The sequence below is a fragment of the Thunnus thynnus genome, chromosome 15, assembly GCF_963924715.1.
Source record: "Thunnus thynnus chromosome 15, fThuThy2.1, whole genome shotgun sequence".
In the NCBI taxonomy this organism is placed as follows: domain Eukaryota; kingdom Metazoa; phylum Chordata; class Actinopteri; order Scombriformes; family Scombridae; genus Thunnus; species Thunnus thynnus.
In genome coordinates, this window is record NC_089531.1 from 18,056,803 (window position 1) to 18,077,749 (window position 20,947).

A 20,947-nucleotide genomic window follows, 5' to 3' on the forward strand; every position below is an offset into this window, starting at 1 on the left:
TTTCTCTGTGAGAATGTTCAAATAGTGTATATGGTGTGGTATGTTAAATAACAAGTTCCCAAGGATGTCAGTTCTTGGCAAAAGACTCCTCATGCTTTATCCATGACTCATCCTTTTTAAGTCAGCAGTGGACACCTTTTTTCACAGTACCAGTGCACCAGTGCTGACTGTGTAGGGTGTGTGAAAATGAATTGAACCAGATAAAAGTTCAGAAAATGAGTAGGAGGAGAGAAAAACCTCTTGTATAATCACTCTATCCTCATACCAAAGCTGCTTCTTTGTAGATTTTAAAAGGATGCAGCAGGTACAGAGTGATGATAATGACGTTGAAGTTTGCTTTAACCACCTAATAATTTAGGATACAGGAATAGAAAGCACCAGGCTGTGTCTAATTGAGTTAAAGAGAGAGAGAGAGAAAGAGACACTAAAAGCCTCAGCAGCAGTGAAGAGAAGAGTGCTGACATCGCCTGGTAGAAAAAATCATATTTATTATTCATCGGTATAAAATATTCATTCATTTCAAAAAGGTTGTGCAACACGAACATATGGTCAGTACCTTTCAAGTGCAAAATAGAATCTCAAAGATCGAGAACATTGTGTATTCTAGACATTCAAGTAAATAAAATTGGGCTTTGGATCAAATACAGTACCAGTCAAAACTTGCATGCACCTTCCCATTCACTTCAATGTGAAAGTGTGTCCAAACTTTTGACTGGTACTGTATGTCATTACACTGTGATTGGCTTACAATTAAAAACCCATTCCTTCCTCTTGTCTTAAAGTGCCGGTCGTCATTAAATCCACTTTTGATGAGTGGGTACATATATAGCGTCTCTGTGATTGTTTCATTCTGGGGGATCCAGTGGAGCTACAATTGACTCAGGATGAGGCACAAAGTATACACAAAACAGTACATTTAGTCTTTGTGACAACAGCAGAGCTGTTCCAAGATGGCTGCCAGCCAGAACAGTTCAGTACATTCTGATTTGTAGAAGGGCCCTCGTTTCTCAGGGAAGTGCTGCTCATGTGTGTGTGGGCGTATGTGAGACTTCATGTTCTTGATTTGGATGACAGTCAATACAGCTGTGTGTGTATCTTGGCATACAAACTGATATGTCTGGCATAGATTGGCGAAGTTTGGCAGTCTACACGTCAACAGGGTAGTGTATGTGTGCGTTGTGTGCGCATCTGTGGGGGCAGCAGGCTTGGAGCAAAACCTTGCGAATGTCTTTGTTTCTCAGACTGTAGAGTATGGGGTTCAGCAGGGAGCTGCCCGCCGCCGGCACCAAGGTGGCGTAGGTGTACAGAGGAGGGCTGGATGCATCACCCAGCAGCCCCCAGAGGGAGAAAGGCATCCAGCAGCCCACAAACACACTGAGGACCAGGATCAACCGAGAGAAGCCCCTCCCACTGCTGTGTTTGCTTGCATATGATTGGTTAGAGGGAAGGAAGTGCCTCTGGGTAGCAATGGCGTGGGCGTGCCGCCTTGCCACACGACAGATCCCGGCATACAATTGCAAGGTCACCATGACAATCACCAGGAAGCCACCACACAGCAGCGATAGGTATGTCCGAGTCAGAGGTCGTGCTACAGAACAGGAATTTGGCTTGTCTAGACAGTGCCATCCCATTACTGGTCCTGCCCCGATGACACATGCACCCACCCAGACCAGCAGCAGGAGGACAGCGGCGCGGCGACGGGATTGGCCGGAGCCATAGGTGAGGGCATGGCTTAAGGACAGGTATCGGTCCAAGGCAACACCCATCAGGCTACAGAGGGAGGCAGTCAGTGATGTCACTAGCAGTCCTGAGGTCACTAATTCCGACCAATCACTGGGCTCCACGCAGAACAGGAAGAGGAAGTGCAAGATCAAAGCCACGCCTGCCAGGAGATCTGCCAATCCGAGGCTGGCGAGCAGCAGGAAAACAGGGGCGCGCAGAGAGGGGGTGGCCAAGATGGTGGTGACAACTATTGCATTTTCAGTGGCGATGAGAGTTCCTGAAACACACAGGGCCACGCCCCACACTGTGAGGGGCGGGACTTCATACGGAGAGGAGTTATCCACCTGGTCCAGAGGGAAGAAGGGGTCCATACCAGAAGACTCATCCCAGCCCAGGTCAGAGGTGTTCAGGATCATGGCTGGTCAGCAATCACACAGACACAACCTAAGAGAGAGAGAAAAAAGAAGAAAACATGTTGACATTAGCTCTGATGGGTCATTAGTGCGTCCCCATCTGTCCATTTAACAGCCTCTGTTGACCAGAAGCTTTGGTTTCAGACTGTGGAGCTGCTGCAGGCATCAGGCAGAGCAGAAGAGCACTTAATGGGATAACGTACTTTAGATCTTAATGCAGTTGATATAAAAATAGATTATCACTATGAGTGCATTGAGTGGCATTAGTGATTGTCATGTACCTCACTCTCTTGCCTCAGTCATCTGTATTGTTCCTTATTCTTCCAAAGTGTTTAAAACAATGTATTTAGTTATTTAGTAAATTAATAAGTATTGGGGCAGATATGTAAGCACTGAATTGACTAATAAGCCACAAATCCTTGTTTTTACAGCCTGAGCTAATTTACAGTCCAAGTTTATCTTGTCCCTAGATGAACTTTAATGAAAAACATATACCTTGCAGTAAAAAATGGAAATGCAATTACATAACAAACAGTTAATTTACTATGTGTGGTCAGGCTGGAAAATGCATTTTAAAAATGACTCATTTTGAAATTGTGCCAGTCAGATAATCAATTTTTTTTGCCCATACATTCTGACTGTTTCATTTTCATTTTTTCCAGAAATGAACCTGTTCTGTAATCATACTGGCTCCTGAAATGTCAGTGACGTCACAGTCTTAAATCTTACCAGAACTCATGCAAATCAAATTGAATTAATATGTAGGCTATGTAACAGATAGATAGAGTAACGAAAACATCCCTGTATTATTATCATTTTAAATGTAGTATCATTATTATTATTATCAGGCTATCATTAATAAAGCTCAGTCTTAAGCACTTCACTGTTTGCTCTTGGCTTTATCCTCCATCCACATATTTCAGCACTTTCCAAACATCTTAAAAATAATTTATTGGGATGTTGTGTGGTTTAAGAATGAATCACTTTCAGATTTATTGTGCGAGCTGCAGTATGAGGTTTCCCTCCCGTTGCTGTCCAAACATGATGTTCATCAAGAGGGACACCACATTTTAAACCTCAGACAGACTACATGTACCACTCAGTGCTGCTTATCATGAAAGATAAAAAGCTTCTACTGTTAATTATGCTTCACTTTGGCTTTCTGAGTAATTCGACTAGTTAAGAGACTTGTGCTGCCTGGTATGTTATCAGCTTGTTCTTGAGTACATATCAAAATGTCCTTTCAGCCCACTGAAAGGAAATTCATCAATCATCTTTTAAGATTTTGTTCAGCTCATACTGGCGGACTCGTTCTCCTCCCTCTCCTGTCTCAGACTGAGGAGGAGGTATATCCCACCTCCTGGTGCGGAGGACCCTGCTGTATAATACAATTGCAGGTTCATTGCACCACAGAGGATGTCCCCAACGCACGCACGCACACACACACACGGACACGCGCGCACCGCACAGTATATACATGCATACATTGAGTTATTCATCTTACCTTATTAGCACGATCCTTTGACTCCTTTGCAAGACTTTAATAGAACAGATCTCTTCTCTTTTAAGCTCAAATGATGGAGATGCGGTGATGCCCGTCCGTGATGTGATGCACGGTGCCAGTTTAAATAAGGAGGACAGTCCCAGTGTAGCTCACCGCTCCGCGCTCCTCTCTTCATCAAAGTTGCGTTAAACGCTCACTTGGCATCGCCTCGCATCTCCTCTTCTTCAATCTCTTCGGAGCGATTATCGGAGGCTGAATGGATGCTCTTGCGCGCGGACTCAGCCACAAGAGAGCCAGCCTGACGTCAGCGGCTGGGAGGTTCGACCAATGAGGTGCCGACGTTGCGGATGCGGGAGAGTATAGGGAGGGGATGGAGTAATTTCATTCAGAAAAATGCGGCATCTCTGTGGCCCCTCCCACTGCGGTTCACTCTTGCTCTCATTTCTTGTAAATAATGACCCCCACCATCCATTTCCAACACAGACTCAGACATTTTCTCAATAAGACCCAGGGGCCTTCTTGAATGAGAGGATATTGTTTGATGTTGGGCAGATCTCCAAAGTCTCGAGCTGTGGGGACAAACATCTGGGCTGGAGCTGTCCACGGTGCTGAAACGCAGCGCGATGACTCATGGGGAGATGTCCTGCAGAGCAACACAAATCTGTAACTTAAAAATATGGCTGCTTAAAAATATGACATTGTCCCCCATTCCATTTATTATGATCATTATTTGTATATTATTGCTGTGATACTGGGAGTTTAATAGTGTATATGCACGGGGGAAAAAAGTTATAAGTGTGCCTTTAACTCAAAATCATTAAGAAAGCTTAAGACTGTGTCATGCACATAAAGATGTGTGTGCTGATGTGGGTGGTGCGCAAAATGACGGATGAAATGGCTATTATCTAATTCATTGATTTCTCTCTCGAGCATCTTTTCACAGAAACGCAGACCCCTGCCTCCTACAGTAATAACACCAGCAGTAGGGAATCCGTGGCTTCCCCGGTTTGATAGTGAGCGTGGGTGCTGCAGGATGGCTTGTACTGTCTACGTGGTCACGCATTTCAATGCGCTAAACTGGGGGCATCTCATCCTTCCCCGAGCCATATTAGGACACGCTTCCTGCCGATAAGCTCCTCCTACGTCACTGAGAGAAAATCTAAAGTGCAACATTTGTCACCTTCAAAATGTCGCCTCTATTAGCGGGCATCTCCTAATTTATGCAAAATCCCACTTTCTGGTCTGCATTTTCCCATTTGTCTGCGATGAGGTCATTAAAACATCAGTAAGTGATATTATTTGTGGAATAGCCTGGTGATTTTCCTCGTCTATACATACAGTTCTATACATTGTGATGGTTTCTATGTCTTTGCCCTCTTATAGAATATGTGTATTTGTACTAATAAGCCGTCTTGACGCCCTAGACTGTAAATTGCAGCATTATCCATGTTTTGTGGCTGGTGTAACCATTTTTGCCAGCAGTGGGAGCATCAGTGGAGGAGGAGATCGTGTTCGACAGGACTGCAGAATATCCCCTTGTGTGTATGTGTGTGTGTGTGTGTGTGTGTGAGATCCACCTATACAATGTGTGAGAGAGCATATGAGATGTGGGAGTTCATGAGCAACGTCTGTGTGAGTGAAGGAGGAGGAGGAGGAGGTGGTGGAATTCATTGCATAAAGCTTGAACGTGTGTCGTGATACTGGACTCAATGCAGCTGATTTTGAGGGCTAGACCCGGGCTATGACTCAGTGCATTTGCATTACAAAGCCACACGTTGAGGGTCAGAGCACTTGTACTTTTTGTGCTGGTGCATTTGCATGTTTGTGTACAGGAACACATCTGGGAATTACAGACCCTTCTCTCAGTAGAGCATCCTGAGCCCCCTCTATTTCCACAACTTCTATCCAACCAGTACTTGCAGTTTTTTCTTGCACTACATGTCCAGATTATGTCTTAATGTAGTTGTGAATGTGAAAAATGTGCCTCAAATATGTCATTGATTCCTGATCTGATGCAGCTTTGATTATGTAACTTTGGACAGATTTCACCTCACTTCTCACCTCTTTACAGCCAGTGAAAGCATTGCTGTTATTTTGTACCTCAATTTGGACATCGAATTAAAAAACCTTGTCTGAGTTGTTTATCACTGGCAAATCAACTGTGTTTGACAGGTGTGACAGTTGACTGGGCGTGCAGCACTTCATCGCTGTCAGTGACACATTTGAGGTGATAATAGACTATTGACGTACAGGCTGTCTACTGTACATAGTCACATGATTTCTGACCACTTCTTCATCCCACACCAATGTCACTTTATATTTTAAAAGCATTTACGTCTACAGTGTGAAGAGCTGTCCATAAAACACATATTAATAACTACTGTATCAGACACATCCTTGATTACAATGAGTAATCTTTCTCCGGTTAAAATCTGTCTTTAGGAAGACAATGTGGCTTGAACCTTCACAGGAAAAACAGTGAAATTGGTTCCTGCTGGTTCTAGTTTATTCCCAGTGATGGCCAACCTTTGTATTTTATTTTATTGTTTACTAGAGACCCCTTGTCAGAGGTTATGGCCTTAGTGAGGAAATGAGTTGTGATCAGTTTGGCTAAAGAGTGATTTTTCCTTCTCAAAATGCTTAATTTGACTGATTTTTAGGGGCATGATTAGGTGAAAATATTTAACAAGGGAAAAAAAAAGAAAAGTCATTAAAAAAACATAATTTTGTGTTACAGAAATATATTTTATGGTAATACACCTCAAGGCTACAAAAGTTATTTTTAGTGTAGATACTAAAATGATTTCTCAGTTAATTTAAGACCCTGTGTAATTGGTATTCCTCTTTGTCCCACTATTGTTTATGGTGTTTGTAAGGATGTATGTGTGAATGCAGGTGTGTGTGTGTGTGTGTGTGTGTGTGTGTGTGTGTGTGTGTGTGTGTGTGTGTGTGTATGTGTGTGTGTGTGTGTGTGTGTGTGTGTGTGTGTGTGTGTGTGCATTGCCTGCTGAAGTAAGCAGGTGTCAGCCCGTCCAAACCGGTGTGTATTTCAGGAGGACTGAGGTGGGTCGGCTGGTTGCCTGGGAACCAAGTTTGGGTGTTGCTCATGTTACACAGGTCTCTGCATCTCCTGTCTTTCTCTCTTTCTCTGTCCTAGCAAGGAACCATATCTCTCTCTCGTTGCGACTTTTGGATACACTTTTAAGGAACTTCCTGAAAATATTTAAATTTAAAACCTTTTTGTGCTAATACAAAGTCTGCTCGCCGTTCGGTGCTCAGTCAGAGCTGTCAGCAGCAGGTGTTCTGTGGCTGTCAGGATGCAGCGGTTGGTTTTGAAGGTCCTCTGCGCCACACTGCTGCTTGTCGCAGTGGTGCCCTCTGTGTATTCACAGTCAGGTAAGATCCACATGTCTTAAATGTGTTTATGTCTTTCCAACAGTAAGCTGTTGGGATGTTATCCTACACTTAGCCTCTAATGTCTCCTTTTCTTGACTCCTTGTCTTCATCAGAACCTGATTTGATCTCCTTCAAGAGCTTTTCTTGATAATATCTCTCCTTCTATTTACTGTGAAGACGGCTTCTTCTCCAGCATTTCTTATAAACTGACAAACTGTGAGAGGTGAATGAGATTCTTTTCTTTGGCATTTCCTCCTTTCTTTTGCCTACTTACGTCATTCTGTCCAAACTAATGTGACGTCTTACAATAATTAAGCTGGCAACGTGTTCTGTGGGAAGATAATTGTTTGTCGGTCAGTCAACTAGTATGAGTGACACTTCTAATTGACTGCCAGTTGTGTCCCTCCCACAGATTGTTCTCAAGCCGAGTCATGTGACCTGTGCGTTGGAGACTCCATGCTCAACCTGACAGGCTGCGTCTGGAGGCTTTGTCCAGATGGTGACACGCGCACACACTCACTCACACACACACACCTGACCTCTGATAGTAATTCAATCATCACAGCTGCTGTAACATAAGCTTCCCTGGTTTGTAGAAGATGACTGAATTATTTAGTATGCCAGGAACACAGACATGATACACACACAAACACACACACACACACGCACACACACACACTACAATGCTTGTTCTTTCTGTCTCAGGTAATGATACAGGCATGTGTATGAATGACGAGGGCAACTCGGCAGACAACGCGATGAACTGTAGCTGGACCAGAGTGTCTGAACTGTGCACAGGTAGCAACAAATAACAACACACAATAAATAACAAACTATTTCTCTGCACCTTCAGCATCTCTTATCTCTTATACATGTTTTATTTCTCCAGTTGTAGAGACTGTTGCTGAAGGAGGAGGTGAAGGTGACTCAGGTAAAATGTATTGGCTCTACTCCAGCATCCCCCCTCCCAAACTCTTCCCTCTCTTTTGCGTCAGACATTTATTATTCCCATAAGAGCTGAGTAAAACATTCCCCTAAACCACTCAGTCATGTAGGTGTCAGTGCATTTCTCTCTGCTGTCACACAGTAAAGAAAAAAATAACCCTCTCTTCTTTCCCCTCCTCCTCGCCCTGCTTATATACCATTTCACTGTAAACCCTTGAAACTCTGCTCCTCTCCCTCCAGGTGATGGCAGCAACCCAAAATCGACCTCCGAGTTCTCCCAGGCCAAGTTTGACATGTCAAGCTTTATCGGAGGCATCATACTTGTGCTGTGCCTGCAGGCTGGCGGCTTCTTCGCCATGCGCTTCCTCAAATCCAAAGAGCAGAGCAGCTATGACCCCATGTGAGTTTGTGCACGTAGGTGTCAGAGAACAGAGAGAATGTAGCGTGACTGTATCAGTTTAAGTGTGTGCATGTAAACGTGTCTGGGTATCACTGTGTTAAGAGGTTGGTACAACAGCAACATCTGGTGGCAGAAAGTGTGATCAACAGCGCCCCACATAGAAAGAGACTCACCTCCAACATCCCTCCAGATTGTATTTGGATTCTGATCACAAACCCCATCTGTCCGTATCAAAATTTGTCTCTGTCTTTACACAGAGAGCAGCCACAATGAAGACAAGATGTATGAAGGGCAAATGGATGAGGGTGGAGGACAGCAGAGCAGTGACTCATCCAGTAGTGACGACAAGATTTGACTTTTTTTTTTTTTTTTTTTTTCATTTTTGGTTTTTTCCCCATGTGTACCCCTAGGGGATGGGTGTGTTTATAAGAGGACATTTTTCTCAGAATACTGCATCGTTTAATGAGTGTCTGTGTTCATTGTGTTCATATGGTATTTTACACACATCAGAGACAGTTTTACTGACAAAAGAGATTCACACCAAAGAGATTTATTTAACATGTTCAGCAATTGATTTTTGTGAACTCCTAATCTTTACTTAACTTACCAATTGAGTGATTTGCCTCCTAGCAACAACACTACTAGCTGTGTGGATATGAAATGTCTTCAAATATAGTGCAGCGCAGTCATGGGAAAGAATGATACAATCCCATGTAGACAGCAGGTCAGACAAGGTCATGACAAGCATTTGAACATTTTTCAAAAACCCTGAAATAGATCAAAATGAGACCTTTGACCTCCATTTCACCAGATTTTGGCCATCATGTAAGATGACTTCTGTATTTTATTGTGGAGTTGCATAACTTTCTAGTGTTTTATTGAAAAAAATTAAAATATTTATGCATCTAATATAATTATTTCATATATTAACTTGTAGTGAGTGAAATAATTTAGCTGAGCCCCCTGGAGCTCCCCAGACCCAACTTTCAGGACCTTTAAACTTCATGAAAAACTACCAGTATAGCATATAATCTTTTTTATATATATATAAATTCAGTTTCACAGAGGATATTTTCAGTTTTGACTGCTCACATTTATATTAAATATATAACCTTCACCCTTTAATAACAGCTCAAAGAGAAGTAATCCTGTTTATTCATGCTAATGCAGAGGATGCTGGTAAATATTATGATGATTGAGCCGTTTGGATTTTTTTGTGATGCCATTAAAATAATATGTAGAAGCCTGCCAGCCTGTGCAAACTACTGATAAATACCTGTAACTCTGAATGTCACGTGTCTGCTTTCTTGAGTATGCAGAGTACAGCTTATCACAGAGAGAGATTGTGCAGTATGTGTTGTGTATTTGCTCATGCCAGTAGAGTGAGAGAACTGATTCGACAATAATGTGGGTGCGACCAGCGACGCATTCTGGGAATCTGCAGATAAGAATCGCCTATTAATCTTTAAGTACCCTATATACCACCCAGTAAAGATCCCAGCATGCAGCAAGAATGGAGTGTAGATGGAGGCCTTTAGGGGAGCAGCAGGGTGGCTGGTTGGATGCACCAGTCGCTGTCTGAGCCAGAACCTAAAGGCTTGAATAGGCCCACACAAAAAAGTTTCCCAACTGGGTAGACTATGGCTGTCGTCCAAGTCTGTTGACAAAGGACAGGACTGAATACAGGTCTTTTTCCACCCTCCCCCTTCACACACAAACACATTTCCAAAGAGAAAGGGAAGTCCAGCACACACCCACACATCATCGACACCGAAGTTGAGGCCGGCCTCATGTGCTGCTGGCTATTCTCTCTTCTGGTTTAAAACAAGCATAGATCAATGTTTGTATATGTATAATGTATGTGTGTGTGTGTGTGTGTGTGTGTGTGTGTGTGTGTGTGTGTGCGCGCGCGCGCGCGGCCGAGTGTGTGTATTTAGCAGGTGTGGACAGTGACAATAAAGTTACATCCCATCTCCACCCTGCCATTTGGTAAAACATCCGTGTGTGTGTGTGTGTGTGTGTGAGTCATATCACACAGTCAAGCAAACACACCGTATCAATCTGAAGCTCCAACACACACACACACACACACACAGCCACTCTCCCTCTCTGTGTTTTCTGTTTGTTCCGCCTCATGCTCTGCTCACAGCTGAGTGCAGCCTCTGTGCGGACTGACTTCGCAGGGCGTGTTCACACCGTTTACTCAACACACAGACCACGACACACACACATACACGCACACACACACACACACACCGCACTCTGGACTACTTTTTTCCAAACTTTTCACAGATGCAACTGCCGGAAGCTGTCAAGTAAGGTAACAGTTTTGGTTTGACTTTTCTTTAAATGCTTTTCTCTGTGTGTGTTTTTAAATGAATGGTTGTTTAACCTTTGGTCCAGGAGGTAAAAAGTGGCGACAGGTGTCCTCTCTCTCGCGGTGTTCATGATGAGGAAAGTGCCGCACGGGCCTATCTTTCCTAAAGGGAAACTTCATGTAGTTAATAATGACCTGACTACTTCAACAGTTATGTTATGAATGTAACATTAAACCTTTAAAATCGTCTCACCTTGTGTTAAAGGTACAGTAAACTGCAGATGAGCGCATCACAGCCAAAATCATTACAAAAACAATTACGCAAAGAACTGTAATATATCTTATGTCATGTATTACATACATACTATTACATTTTGTGGTTGGGTTTAAGTGTCAGGTTGTGAAAGTTGCAGTGTCTGGTTGCACTGTATCCTGTTTGACAAACTTTTACAGTAGAACCTCTTTGCGCATGCGTTAATTATTCAGCGGTAACAAGCCTCAAGGATGTGGACACACACTCACGCAAAGAAATTAATATATTACTGCAGGTTAGTTTGTTCCATACGCGTGTGTGCTTTCTTCTCTTTTTTAAAAACACGCCGCAGTGACAGAACAAGTGATAAATGAACATTTATTTGCATTTTTGTTGTTTTATTAGACAGTTGATAGATGAGTAGAGCTGCAATGATGAGTCGATCCACAGAAAATATATGAAACACTCTACTTTGAATAATAATTCGTGTCTAATATGGTTTTTTGCCACAAAAAAGTTAAATTATCTTGTTAAAATCATTAAAATTGCATTTACTCTCGTTAAATATTCCAGAATCAATAAATATGTAAATATTTTTCATTTCAGAAGTTTAACAGCTGGACACAAGATGTCTCCTGCTTCACTGTAAAGTCCATTATCAGTGTCTGTGCACTGGAGACTTCAAGTTTCCACATCACACTTGTGTAAGTTGAATATTGGACCAGAATTGGCTTCCAAACTATTTGTGATGTCTCAAATCTTGCTTGTAGGCTCACCCCCTTAAAACTAGATTTTCAATGAGCACAGAGAAACTTTCCACTTTCAGCAGATGAAAGTGAAATCAACCTTCTAGTGTCAAACTCTGCACATAAATTATTCTGCACAAAAATCCAACTGTTGGAACAAGAAGAAAAACATATTTGAGTGAAGGGGGACATGATTTAATGCTTTTCTTTTTCATATATGATATGAATATTTTTAGGTTTTAGACTGTTATTTGGACAGAACATTGATAATGAAAATGATGTTTAGTTGCAGCCCTACAGCAGAGAGGATTTGAAGCAGGAAGGGATGAAAGTCATTGAAGCAGACAGGAATAGCTTACCTGACACAGCATGTGTCCTCTCCCACTGAGGTACCAGATCAACTGGAGGATACAGGATTTCAAAGTGTACTGAGCACAGTGTTTCCCAAACTGGGGAAGCTCTCCAAAGGGGTCAAAAGATAAATATGAGGGGTGTCGAGGTAATTTACAGGATAGGAAAGAAGACAAAAGATACTTCTGCCACACAAACTAATGTATTTTTTTTAAAACATTTATTTAATGTGTGCTTGTTTCATGTGAAAAGCTGGATACTTTTACCTCTTCAGGCCTAAAAAATATTCAAATGAAAATAATCTGAGAGGGAAAACCTACTCTTTGGTGGGAGAACTACTAACAGCTATTGACATGTGATACAAAATTTTAAAAAGCTAAACCTCCAAGTTGCTGAAACTATACCAGTCGTACACTAGACATCGTTTAGGTTTCAGTGCTTTTTAAAAAAATGTATCATAATGAAACAGCAACATAATGCATGTTTATTTTATACGCTGGTACGACATTAAGCGTTACCAGCAGGACACAGTGTAATTAGTGATTAACAGTCACCACATATTCATGTAGGGGTTGTGATTTCACTTCTCACTCAGGGATGGAGGGGGAGCGGGTTGACTCTCTTGACCTGAGCCACCTGACAGAAGAGGAGCAGTCCGCCATCCTGCAGGTCTTACAGCGTGACTTGGAGTTGCGTCAACGTGATGAAGGACGTGTAAGGTCAGAGGTGACTATTTATCACTTTAGGTGACAGTTCTGCTCTGTAATTAACACTAACATACAGACAGGTGGCAAAGTAAAGGAAAAACCAGCATAAAATGTCTCAGTAAGGTGTTGGGCCACTACAAGCCGGCAGAATGGCTTCAGTGCTCCTTGGCATTGATCCTGCAAATCCCTGAACTCGACTGGAGTAATGAATAACATTTGATATTTCCTGATTTGGAGTTTTGATGATGGAGAGCACTGTTTAGATCTGGTGACTGTAAAGGTCACAGCAAACAGCAAATGACTCACATCATTCATACTCATCAAATCACTCAGTGACTCCTTGTGTCACTCAGGATAGAAATGTTTCAGCATCGGACAAAGGCGATGACTCAGAATATATTTGTATTGACTTTCAGTCACAGTCAAGTCAGAGATCATGGCAGGATGTTGATGCCTTAACTGTATCCTGTAGTACACGTGTAAAGATGCATCGACATTTGTTATGTTATATTTCCCCACTCATTAAGCGGGTTTTTCCTTTAATTCGTCACTCATCTGTATGTTGTAGTTTAAGACCTCTTATAAATAAAGTTTTAATGAGTGCAGGAGCGATCTCATTATCAGCACTCAAGTTATTTTGCTCTACTCACTGAGCTTTAAATCAACTATGAAATTATTACTGCCAACTGTATGTACAGCTAGAAACGCTGTTGATAGCTGAGCACATGGTCAGAAAGCCCCATAGAAACACTGATTTTGTTAGTGAAGTCTAATAATCATCCTGTTTGTGGTGCTTGTTTTGATTGATCTTTAGATTGGGTCTTAGATTGTATCTGCAACTACTTTCATTATAATGAGGAGAGAGAGATTTTGTCAAGGACATTTAATTTATAATGATATATAGAGAACAGAAAAGCAGCAAATCCTCACATTTGAGAAGTTTGGCATCTTTGTTTGATAATTGACTTAAATGATTAATCAATTAGCAAAAAAATTCTGTAGATCAGTTAATTGTTTAACTGATTAATTGTTTCAGCTCTACTTAAAATATCAGGATGGAGGATTGATCAAAGAGAAAAGAGTATGAGACATCTTGTTGTTGTTGTACATAGATATCAGGCAAGTGAAATTTTAAGAGTGTGTTTTCTTTACACTAAACTCATTGCGTGTCAGTAAGTTCCAGGACACCAGCGACAGCAAAAACTATAAAACCCTCTTGTTTGACATCAGCTGACTTTTGCAGACAGGAGATTGATTGTTTGCTTATTTAACTTGGCCCTGTGTCAACGTTACAGGATCCTCGAGCAGACAGAGACAGACGCAACGCGACTGCGCTCTCTGACGGGAGCATGGTTCAGCGAGGAGCGTAGCAAACGCCATCGCAGCTGCACGTCTGGCTGCGACCTCGTCCACGCCACCATATGCCACAGGAAGACAAAGGGCAAAGGTTATTTTTCAGTTAATGCAGTGACAATATTGTTGACCAGTGTGGTTGTTTCCTTTATGTAACAGGGATATCCCAGTGATGGCTCTGTGGTTGTTTCCATAGTAACAGATGTGTCTCTGACTGGACTGTTCAATGGAGAGACGAAGGAAACCTCTCACAACAACAACACATCTCCTGAGGCAGAGAGGAGACTGAAGGAGAGCAAGGATGAGGAGAGTGGAGGGTTAGTCAGGCAAAAATTACCTCATTAGTTGTAACATTTGTGTGTAGCTGCATTTTCCAATTTCAATTTGTGCTTTCAGGAGTCAAGGAAGTTTGAAACCGACACCCGCAACAAAAATTCCTGTCGCACAGGTCTGTGTGCGCATGCTCGTTTCTCTTTTCCATGCTTGAAAAAGTTTCCTGAATAATCATCTAAATATCAATAAATATCATCTTCAATTCCAGAGTCTGCAGCATAGAAGTGGTTCCTCCTCATCCAAAGGTATGAAAGTTTCTCTCTCACTGTCTCTGTACCTCGCCAGCTGTCTCTCATCATCATCATCATCATTATTATTATTAACAACTCATTGTTCTGCTGTAGAGTACGAAAGGAGAAGTAATGGCCACTCAGAGGAACCTGAGGTGATTATAACACACACCCACGTTCATAATTAACTACAACTTTACGATTGGTAAACACTCCCTTTGAATAGCTGCTATTCCACCTCCTGTCCATGGACTTTTACCTGAAACTGAGTCCAAATTTCAGTTATTTAAATATCTAAATCAATGAAATTGTGATTAAATGTGATGCTGTATCTGAGAAATGTGTGTGTGCTTTTAGGAAGACTTTGACGGTCACAACGGGGACACTGACTCTCTGAGCAGCAGCCTGACAGAGCCAGCATCTCTGAGAACCAGCAGCTCTGCCAGCAGCCTTCATTCTAGCTACACGGTACACACACACACACATAAACACGCACGCACGCATACGTGCAGGCACACACGCACATTTGATTAATTGACCATCCAGCGACGCAAGATGACTCAGCTCAGGACAATGACGCAGGAGCTGATCTCTGTTCTACGTGTGTGTTGTAGCTGAGTGGAAGCATGATGAGTCTATTCAGCTCGGGGGATTTCGGAGTGGTGGAGGTGAGGGGCCGCATCCAGTTCTCATTGGTCTATGACACGCAGAAGGAGGAACTGCAAGTCAAAGTGCATCGCTGCGAGGACATCGCCATAGCACGCAAGAACCGCTCGGACCCGTAAGTGTTTAGAGAATGCGTGTATACATATACCACGACAACACTACCACATATAGAATCAGTCAAATAATCTGCGTGTGTGTGTTTGTGCATGTTTCACAGATACGTTAAAACCTATCTCTTGCCGGATAAGTCGAGTCACAGCAAGAAGAAAACTGCAGTGAAGAAGAAGACACAAAACCCAGTCTATGATCAGACGCTCCGAGTGAGAAACTCTCTCATTTACATATTACATAAAGTGGCAGCCTTCACAGAAATCCCCCATCTGCCACGTGGTCCTCAGCTCTCCTCCACGTGTCCTGCCACATGACCCACAGTCTCCAGTTATTTCTCCAATCTTGAAGATACCCTTTTAATAAATTCCCAACTTTAAAGTCAACAATGTTTGTATGGTATATCTCAACAAGTCTCTTTTAACTGTCTGACTCCTTCTCATCTTACAGTATAAGGTGCGTATCGGTGAGCTGCGGAGCCGGACCTTGAACCTGTCTGTGTGGCACGCTGAACCCCTGGGGAGGAATGTGTTTCTGGGGGAGGTGGAGGTGGCTCTGGGCCTCTGGGACTGGACCTGCACACAGCCACTCTGGCAGGACCTGCAGCCACGGGTGGGGACAGAATTGACTCGCATGGAAAGAAATACACACTGAAGTAGACATATAAATTTGCATTTGTATTTGAATACTCCCAGATGCCTGCATTTACGTTTGTTTAGTATCTGTGTCTCTGTGTAGCAGCAGTTTTAGAGACACAGAATACAGGAAGGAGTGTCTCTTGTGTCTGGGAGAGCTGAAGGGAGATGAGGACATGCTGTGAATTTCAACTAAGGTTTTATGTAACCTTAATCTTCTCCTGCTTCCACACTTTTGCCTCTCTGCCCCTGTCTTTTTCCTTCCTGTGTCTTTTCTTTTATCTTTTCTTTTTTTTCTACTCCCCCTTCACCTTCACATTACAGGTTCATTTAAATCCAGAGTCAATTAGCAATCGTGGGATTGTCATACTCTCTATTAAGTTCATCCCAGAGGGATTCGAGGGTGAGCAGAGCACACTTATCATGGATGCACATTATGTCCTACCTCAATACCATGATCACTTGAGTCTCATATGTTCTGTGTGTGTGTGTGTGTGTGTGTTTCTGCATGCGGTAAGGTGGTGGTCTGCCTCTAACAGGAGAGCTCCACATCTGGCTTCGGGAAGCTCAAGGTCTCCTATCCAACAAAGGAGGCACTATAGACTCATTTGTTAGAAGGTGTGCCAGCTTTGCCTCATATTTCCTGATCAATTTTCTGTCCTGGAAACAATTTAATTTGTAGAAATATGCAAAACTGCAGATGTCCATTATGTCTAATTTTGTGATTTATCATGATTCTCCATTTCACGCATATTTATGATCATAATATCTTAGTCTATTACCAGAATTACAATCTCAATCTTGAACAAATTAGTCCTGGTTTGGCTCATAATCACACTCTACACCCCTCAAGCTACATACTCCCAGATGCCAGTCGACAGAGTGGTCAGAAGACGCGGGTGGTGAAGCGCTCCATCAGCCCCACCTACAACCACACCATGGTGTACGATGGCTTCCACACCAGCGACCTGAGAGAGGCCTGTGCTGAACTAACTGTCTGGCAACGCGAAGGGTTAAAGATGCACGTATTAGGAGGGGTTCGCCTTAGCTGTGGAACTGGTGAGACAAGTACATTTTGACAGTTTTATTTATGTTTGCATAAAGTGCATTGCATTGCATTTGCATATAATAAATAACACGTGCTCAGCCTGACTCTTTAGTATCATGTTTCAGGCTGGAAACAAAAGCTTGTAGTCTTTCCTAAAGTGGCAGATTCTTGTTTTTGATGTTTTTGCTGATGAGCAACTGTTTTTTTCCTTGTATAAACAGAAAATGCATCACTTCCTTTTGAACTTTTCTCAAGAATAGTAGCACATATACAAGCTTTCAGGAAGCTGAAACAGTTGGCAAAAAAAGTATAAAAACAGACTTTTAGGTACTTTTAATTATGTCAAGATGTGGATTATGCTTTAAACACCTAGTGAAGTGGGAACCCTATTGTCAGAACACTGAAGATGGCCGCCCTGGTGGCTCAGGGATTAAAGCGCAACATCCCCAGTTCATGTCTGGCTTTGTTGCATCTCATTCTCCTGCTCTCTCTCCTCTCATTTCCTGGCATCTCGCTACTTTTAGCTAACAATCATAAAAATTGCCAAAAAATGTATTTTCAAAAAAACACTTCTACTGTATCTTTACTTTGTTCTGAAAGAAGCTGTCAGTACTGGTGATCAGGGACAGTATTTATTCTCCTGTGCTGCAGTCCTTGTGGTCTACACAGGGAGTTTTTTCTCTACTCATGATTTGTTTTAGAGGGATGCAGAGTACAGAGATTTCTCCATTTCTGCACCTCAGAAGGGCTGTTGTTGACAGTTTGCTTTTGTAAATGCCTCACTCATATGTTGATCTTTGGGTGTTTTCTATACTATAAATTAGTAAGTGACTGGAGACTTGATATGACAAATGGTTTACAAGATGATGGATGAAGCTCCAGCATTTCCTGTTAGGGTGGTAAAATTCAGCTTCTGCGTCAAGATATGAGACATTAAAGCGGTCAACTGCCCGGTCATTTTAGTTTTATAGTCAGCTTTGTTGATGGTGCTATAAAAGCTGTTCTCTGCTTCATCTACAGTGGTGTTTTGGAGTGGTAAGGTAACAATATTTCAGTCCATTGCTTCACTGCATTTTGTCCCGTTGGCATGTCAAGCATTTCAGATGGTCGTGTCATCAGAGTGAGGTCATTTCTGGGCTCCTACAGAGCATCTCAATGTTACCTTTGTCAGACTTGTGGCTGCTGATATCTGTCACATACTGTAAATAGCAGGATGGGGTGATGTGGGTGTCACTAGGTAACATGTTTTCAGTATGTGAGCAATGTGAAAAACAATTACGACTTAAGCTAATTTAGTTGTTGTGAAGTAGTTAGCGTTGACAGTGCTATTTGTGTATTTGGTTTGGACTGTGTAGTACTGATGATCTAAACACTGACAGAGCAACAGTTTCTGTCTCATTGTGGGTTTCCTGAAGGAAGATGATATCAGTAGAGTGATGTGAAGTAATGACTTCGATGAGGGTTTGCTGTTGAAGACTAGCACTGTAAATAACTTTTTTTTTTCATTATTGATTAATCTGCCATTACTTTCTAAATTAATCAATTAATCATTTGGTCTGTTAGACATGAAAAATAGTGAAAAATGCTCATTACAATTTACCACAACCTTTCGTGGCAAATTTTGCAATTCTACTCTGACAAAGAGGAACAAGACCCTCTCACAGTATTGTCACACTTTGTTCATGCTCAGAGCAGCACAAAGTTAGTTTGTAATGTTCACACAGATGAAAAACTGTTCACACCTTTTATACCTTGGAAATCTTCCCTCTTGTCAAGGCTGCTTCTTCCAGTAAACATCCTTATCTGGTTTTGTTCTCATCTAAAATACTGTGGCAGCCTTGTTACCCTCTGACGCACCATTTTAGCCTTGGCCTTTCTAAATAGTTAACAGTTAGCAAATGTTCTGCTCACATTCCCAAAGACCAAGATAGACGTTCAATGAATTCTTCTGTTACATTGACAGTACTTCAGTATGTAGTCAAGCTAAAGTTGTCTCAGTTAAAGGTTACATGGTAAGATGCAGAATGATCAAACATAGTGGAAATTAAACATGATGACATGTGCAATAACTGTATTTAAACATGTGCAATAAAGATATTCAAACTTAATTGTATGTGTACAAATCCCAGGTGACGTCCTCAAATGTCTTATTTTGTCCAACCAACAGTCCAAAACCCAAAGATATTCAGTTTGCTATAATGTAAAACAAGAAAAAACAGCAAATTCTCACATTTGAGAACCTTGCAACCATCAAATATTTGGGAGATTCTTTGTTTTAAAAATTACTATAGTGATGAATTGATTATTAAAATAGATGCTGACTACTTCTGTTGATCAACTAATTGATTAATTGTACTCTTTTGAAGACAGATGTTCCATATACTTCTATGAGTTCCTGGGTTGATTGGTTGGTTTGTTGTTGCTCTTGGCTGTGACTATGATTTGACAAAACATGAACACTGACACAAAGCCTTTTATTATAGATAATAATTATGTCTTATGCAAGAATAAAATGAGGAAATACAATGTATGCTCAGACAGTGAGCATGCAATCATGTAAATGTTGGTATGGTTTCTATGGCCTCATTAGATGAAGCAGCATTTCTCAGAATGTGGGTTGCAGATAAACATCAATGTGCGTTTTTTTTCATCGGCAGGTCTGAGTTACGGAGAGGCCGTCAGCTGGATGGACTCCACAGAAGAGGAGGTTGCAGTGTGGACCTCCATGATTGAAAACCCAAACCACTGGATCGATGCAACACTACCAATCAGAACTAACCTCACACACCGATCTCTCTAACGCACCTTGCACACACACACACACACACACACATACATTCATACACTGTTCAAATAATGTAATGGACTGAAAAGACACCCTCAGCACATTTAACCTTTCTGTCACAATGACACACATACACCTTATATTTCCTACATACTTTCCTATTTCCTACATACAAACACAGGAGTCAGTAAGGGTGCAATATTGTGAATTAATGGTGTAGATTATAAATCTAGTATTTAGTTTTGAAACCAAATTTGTCTGCATATCAAATGTTTTATTGTATGTATTGGTTTAGTTGTTGTCTTATCTTACTGAAGTGATTTCATGATAGTTTATTAATTAAATGTCAAACCTGAACTAATGAATACTTTAGTGTTCTTCATTGCTTACTGAATGAAGTTATTATGTTACATCCTTTACAATCACCTGATTATTTCAGTCACAACCTTCTGAAATACTTTCGAGCATGCTGGAAAAACAGGCCTAACCACACTCACCCTGAAAGAACATCTATTCTAATTATTCAACCAACTGTGAGAGAGAGAGATAATGGAGAGATTTTTGTGTGTCATTACTGCACTTGGATAGGATAGAAATGGCCTGCAGATGTATATGTTTAATATTCCTTTTGATGTATTAGAAGACTACCATCTTGTGGTCATACAGTGTACCTATTCTGTGTACTTTTCATGCAAATTGCAGAAAGGACAATGAGGAATAAGGTCGAGAGCATCAGAAGAGAAGACAATGTAATGTAGTCTGTCCTCACTTAAACTGATTTACGTGATGTATTAATCTTCACATGCATCATTAATAAACAGGGGAGCAAAGCTTTTATGAGGGTCAGAGCTCCTGTCCAGCAGATGGCGATCTTTAAAAAAATAGACTCAAAACAAAAATAAAACAGGAAGTAGAGCTTTGAGCTCCAAAATAAAAGCCTGATAAGGGACATGAGTTTGAGGTTTTTCATCATTGAATCTTGTTAGATGTGAAGTCATTTCAGTTACATCTTATTTTAGTTGACTTGACACCAGA

At 41.6% G+C, this 20,947-nt stretch overlaps 3 protein-coding genes across 7 annotated transcripts; 2 read left to right on the top strand and 1 right to left on the bottom strand.

Moving 5' to 3' along the window:
• Positions 1 to 468: 468 nt before the first annotated feature.
• On the bottom strand, positions 469 to 3,922 carry gpr3 (G protein-coupled receptor 3). Its single transcript, XM_067613205.1, has 2 exons — positions 3,640 to 3,922; positions 469 to 2,166 (listed from the first exon to the last, which is right to left on the bottom strand). Exon 2 carries the CDS (start codon positions 2,136 to 2,138, stop codon positions 1,146 to 1,148), a length of 993 nt encoding a protein of 330 aa, XP_067469306.1. The 5' UTR covers positions 2,139 to 2,166; positions 3,640 to 3,922; the 3' UTR covers positions 469 to 1,145.
• Positions 3,923 to 6,682: 2,760 nt separating this feature from the next.
• Positions 6,683 to 9,628, top strand: cd164l2 (CD164 sialomucin-like 2). Its single transcript, XM_067611836.1, has 6 exons — positions 6,683 to 7,035; positions 7,448 to 7,534; positions 7,741 to 7,833; positions 7,925 to 7,966; positions 8,221 to 8,380; positions 8,638 to 9,628. Exons 1-6 carry the CDS (start codon positions 6,957 to 6,959, stop codon positions 8,651 to 8,653), a joined length of 477 nt encoding a protein of 158 aa, XP_067467937.1. The 5' UTR covers positions 6,683 to 6,956; the 3' UTR covers positions 8,654 to 9,628.
• Positions 9,629 to 10,512: 884 nt separating this feature from the next.
• Positions 10,513 to 20,859, top strand: sytl1 (synaptotagmin-like 1). 5 transcript variants are annotated; one of them, XM_067613207.1, is made up of 16 exons: positions 10,514 to 10,700; positions 11,557 to 11,654; positions 12,643 to 12,766; positions 14,050 to 14,201; positions 14,304 to 14,424; positions 14,504 to 14,555; positions 14,649 to 14,685; positions 14,785 to 14,825; positions 15,028 to 15,138; positions 15,285 to 15,451; positions 15,554 to 15,656; positions 15,895 to 16,056; positions 16,404 to 16,482; positions 16,598 to 16,697; positions 16,933 to 17,138; positions 19,785 to 20,859. In XM_067613207.1, the coding sequence occupies exons 3-16, from the start codon at positions 12,645 to 12,647 to the stop codon at positions 19,925 to 19,927; spliced, it is 1,596 nt and encodes a 531-aa protein (XP_067469308.1). In that variant the 5' UTR covers positions 10,514 to 10,700; positions 11,557 to 11,654; positions 12,643 to 12,644; the 3' UTR covers positions 19,928 to 20,859. The 5 variants fall into 5 exon arrangements, with proteins under 5 accessions (XP_067469307.1, XP_067469308.1, XP_067469309.1 ...); XM_067613208.1 differs by having other exon boundaries at positions 10,514 to 10,695; XM_067613209.1 differs by lacking the exon at positions 10,514 to 10,700 and adding an exon at positions 11,224 to 11,245.
• Positions 20,860 to 20,947: the final 88 nt, after the last annotated feature.

Coding starts and splice junctions, on each gene's coding strand:
- gpr3 (XM_067613205.1), bottom strand. CDS start 2,138: ATGATCCTGAACACCTCTGACCTGGGCTGGGATGAGTCTTCTGGTATG.
- cd164l2 (XM_067611836.1), top strand. CDS start 6,957: ATGCAGCGGTTGGTTTTGAAGGTCCTCTGCGCCACACTGCTGCTTGTC. Junction 7,036..7,447: donor CTCTGTGTATTCACAGTCAG/GTAAGATCCACA, acceptor TCCCTCCCACAG/ATTGTTCTCAAGCCGAGTCA. Junction 7,967..8,220: donor AGGAGGTGAAGGTGACTCAG/GTAAAATGTATT, acceptor CTCTCCCTCCAG/GTGATGGCAGCAACCCAAAA.
- sytl1 (XM_067613206.1), top strand. CDS start 10,515: ATGCTCTGCTCACAGCTGAGTGCAGCCTCTGTGCGGACTGACTTCGCA. Junction 15,657..15,894: donor TCTATGATCAGACGCTCCGA/GTGAGAAACTCT, acceptor CTCATCTTACAG/TATAAGGTGCGTATCGGTGA. Junction 16,057..16,403: donor GGCAGGACCTGCAGCCACGG/GTGGGGACAGAA, acceptor TTCACATTACAG/GTTCATTTAAATCCAGAGTC.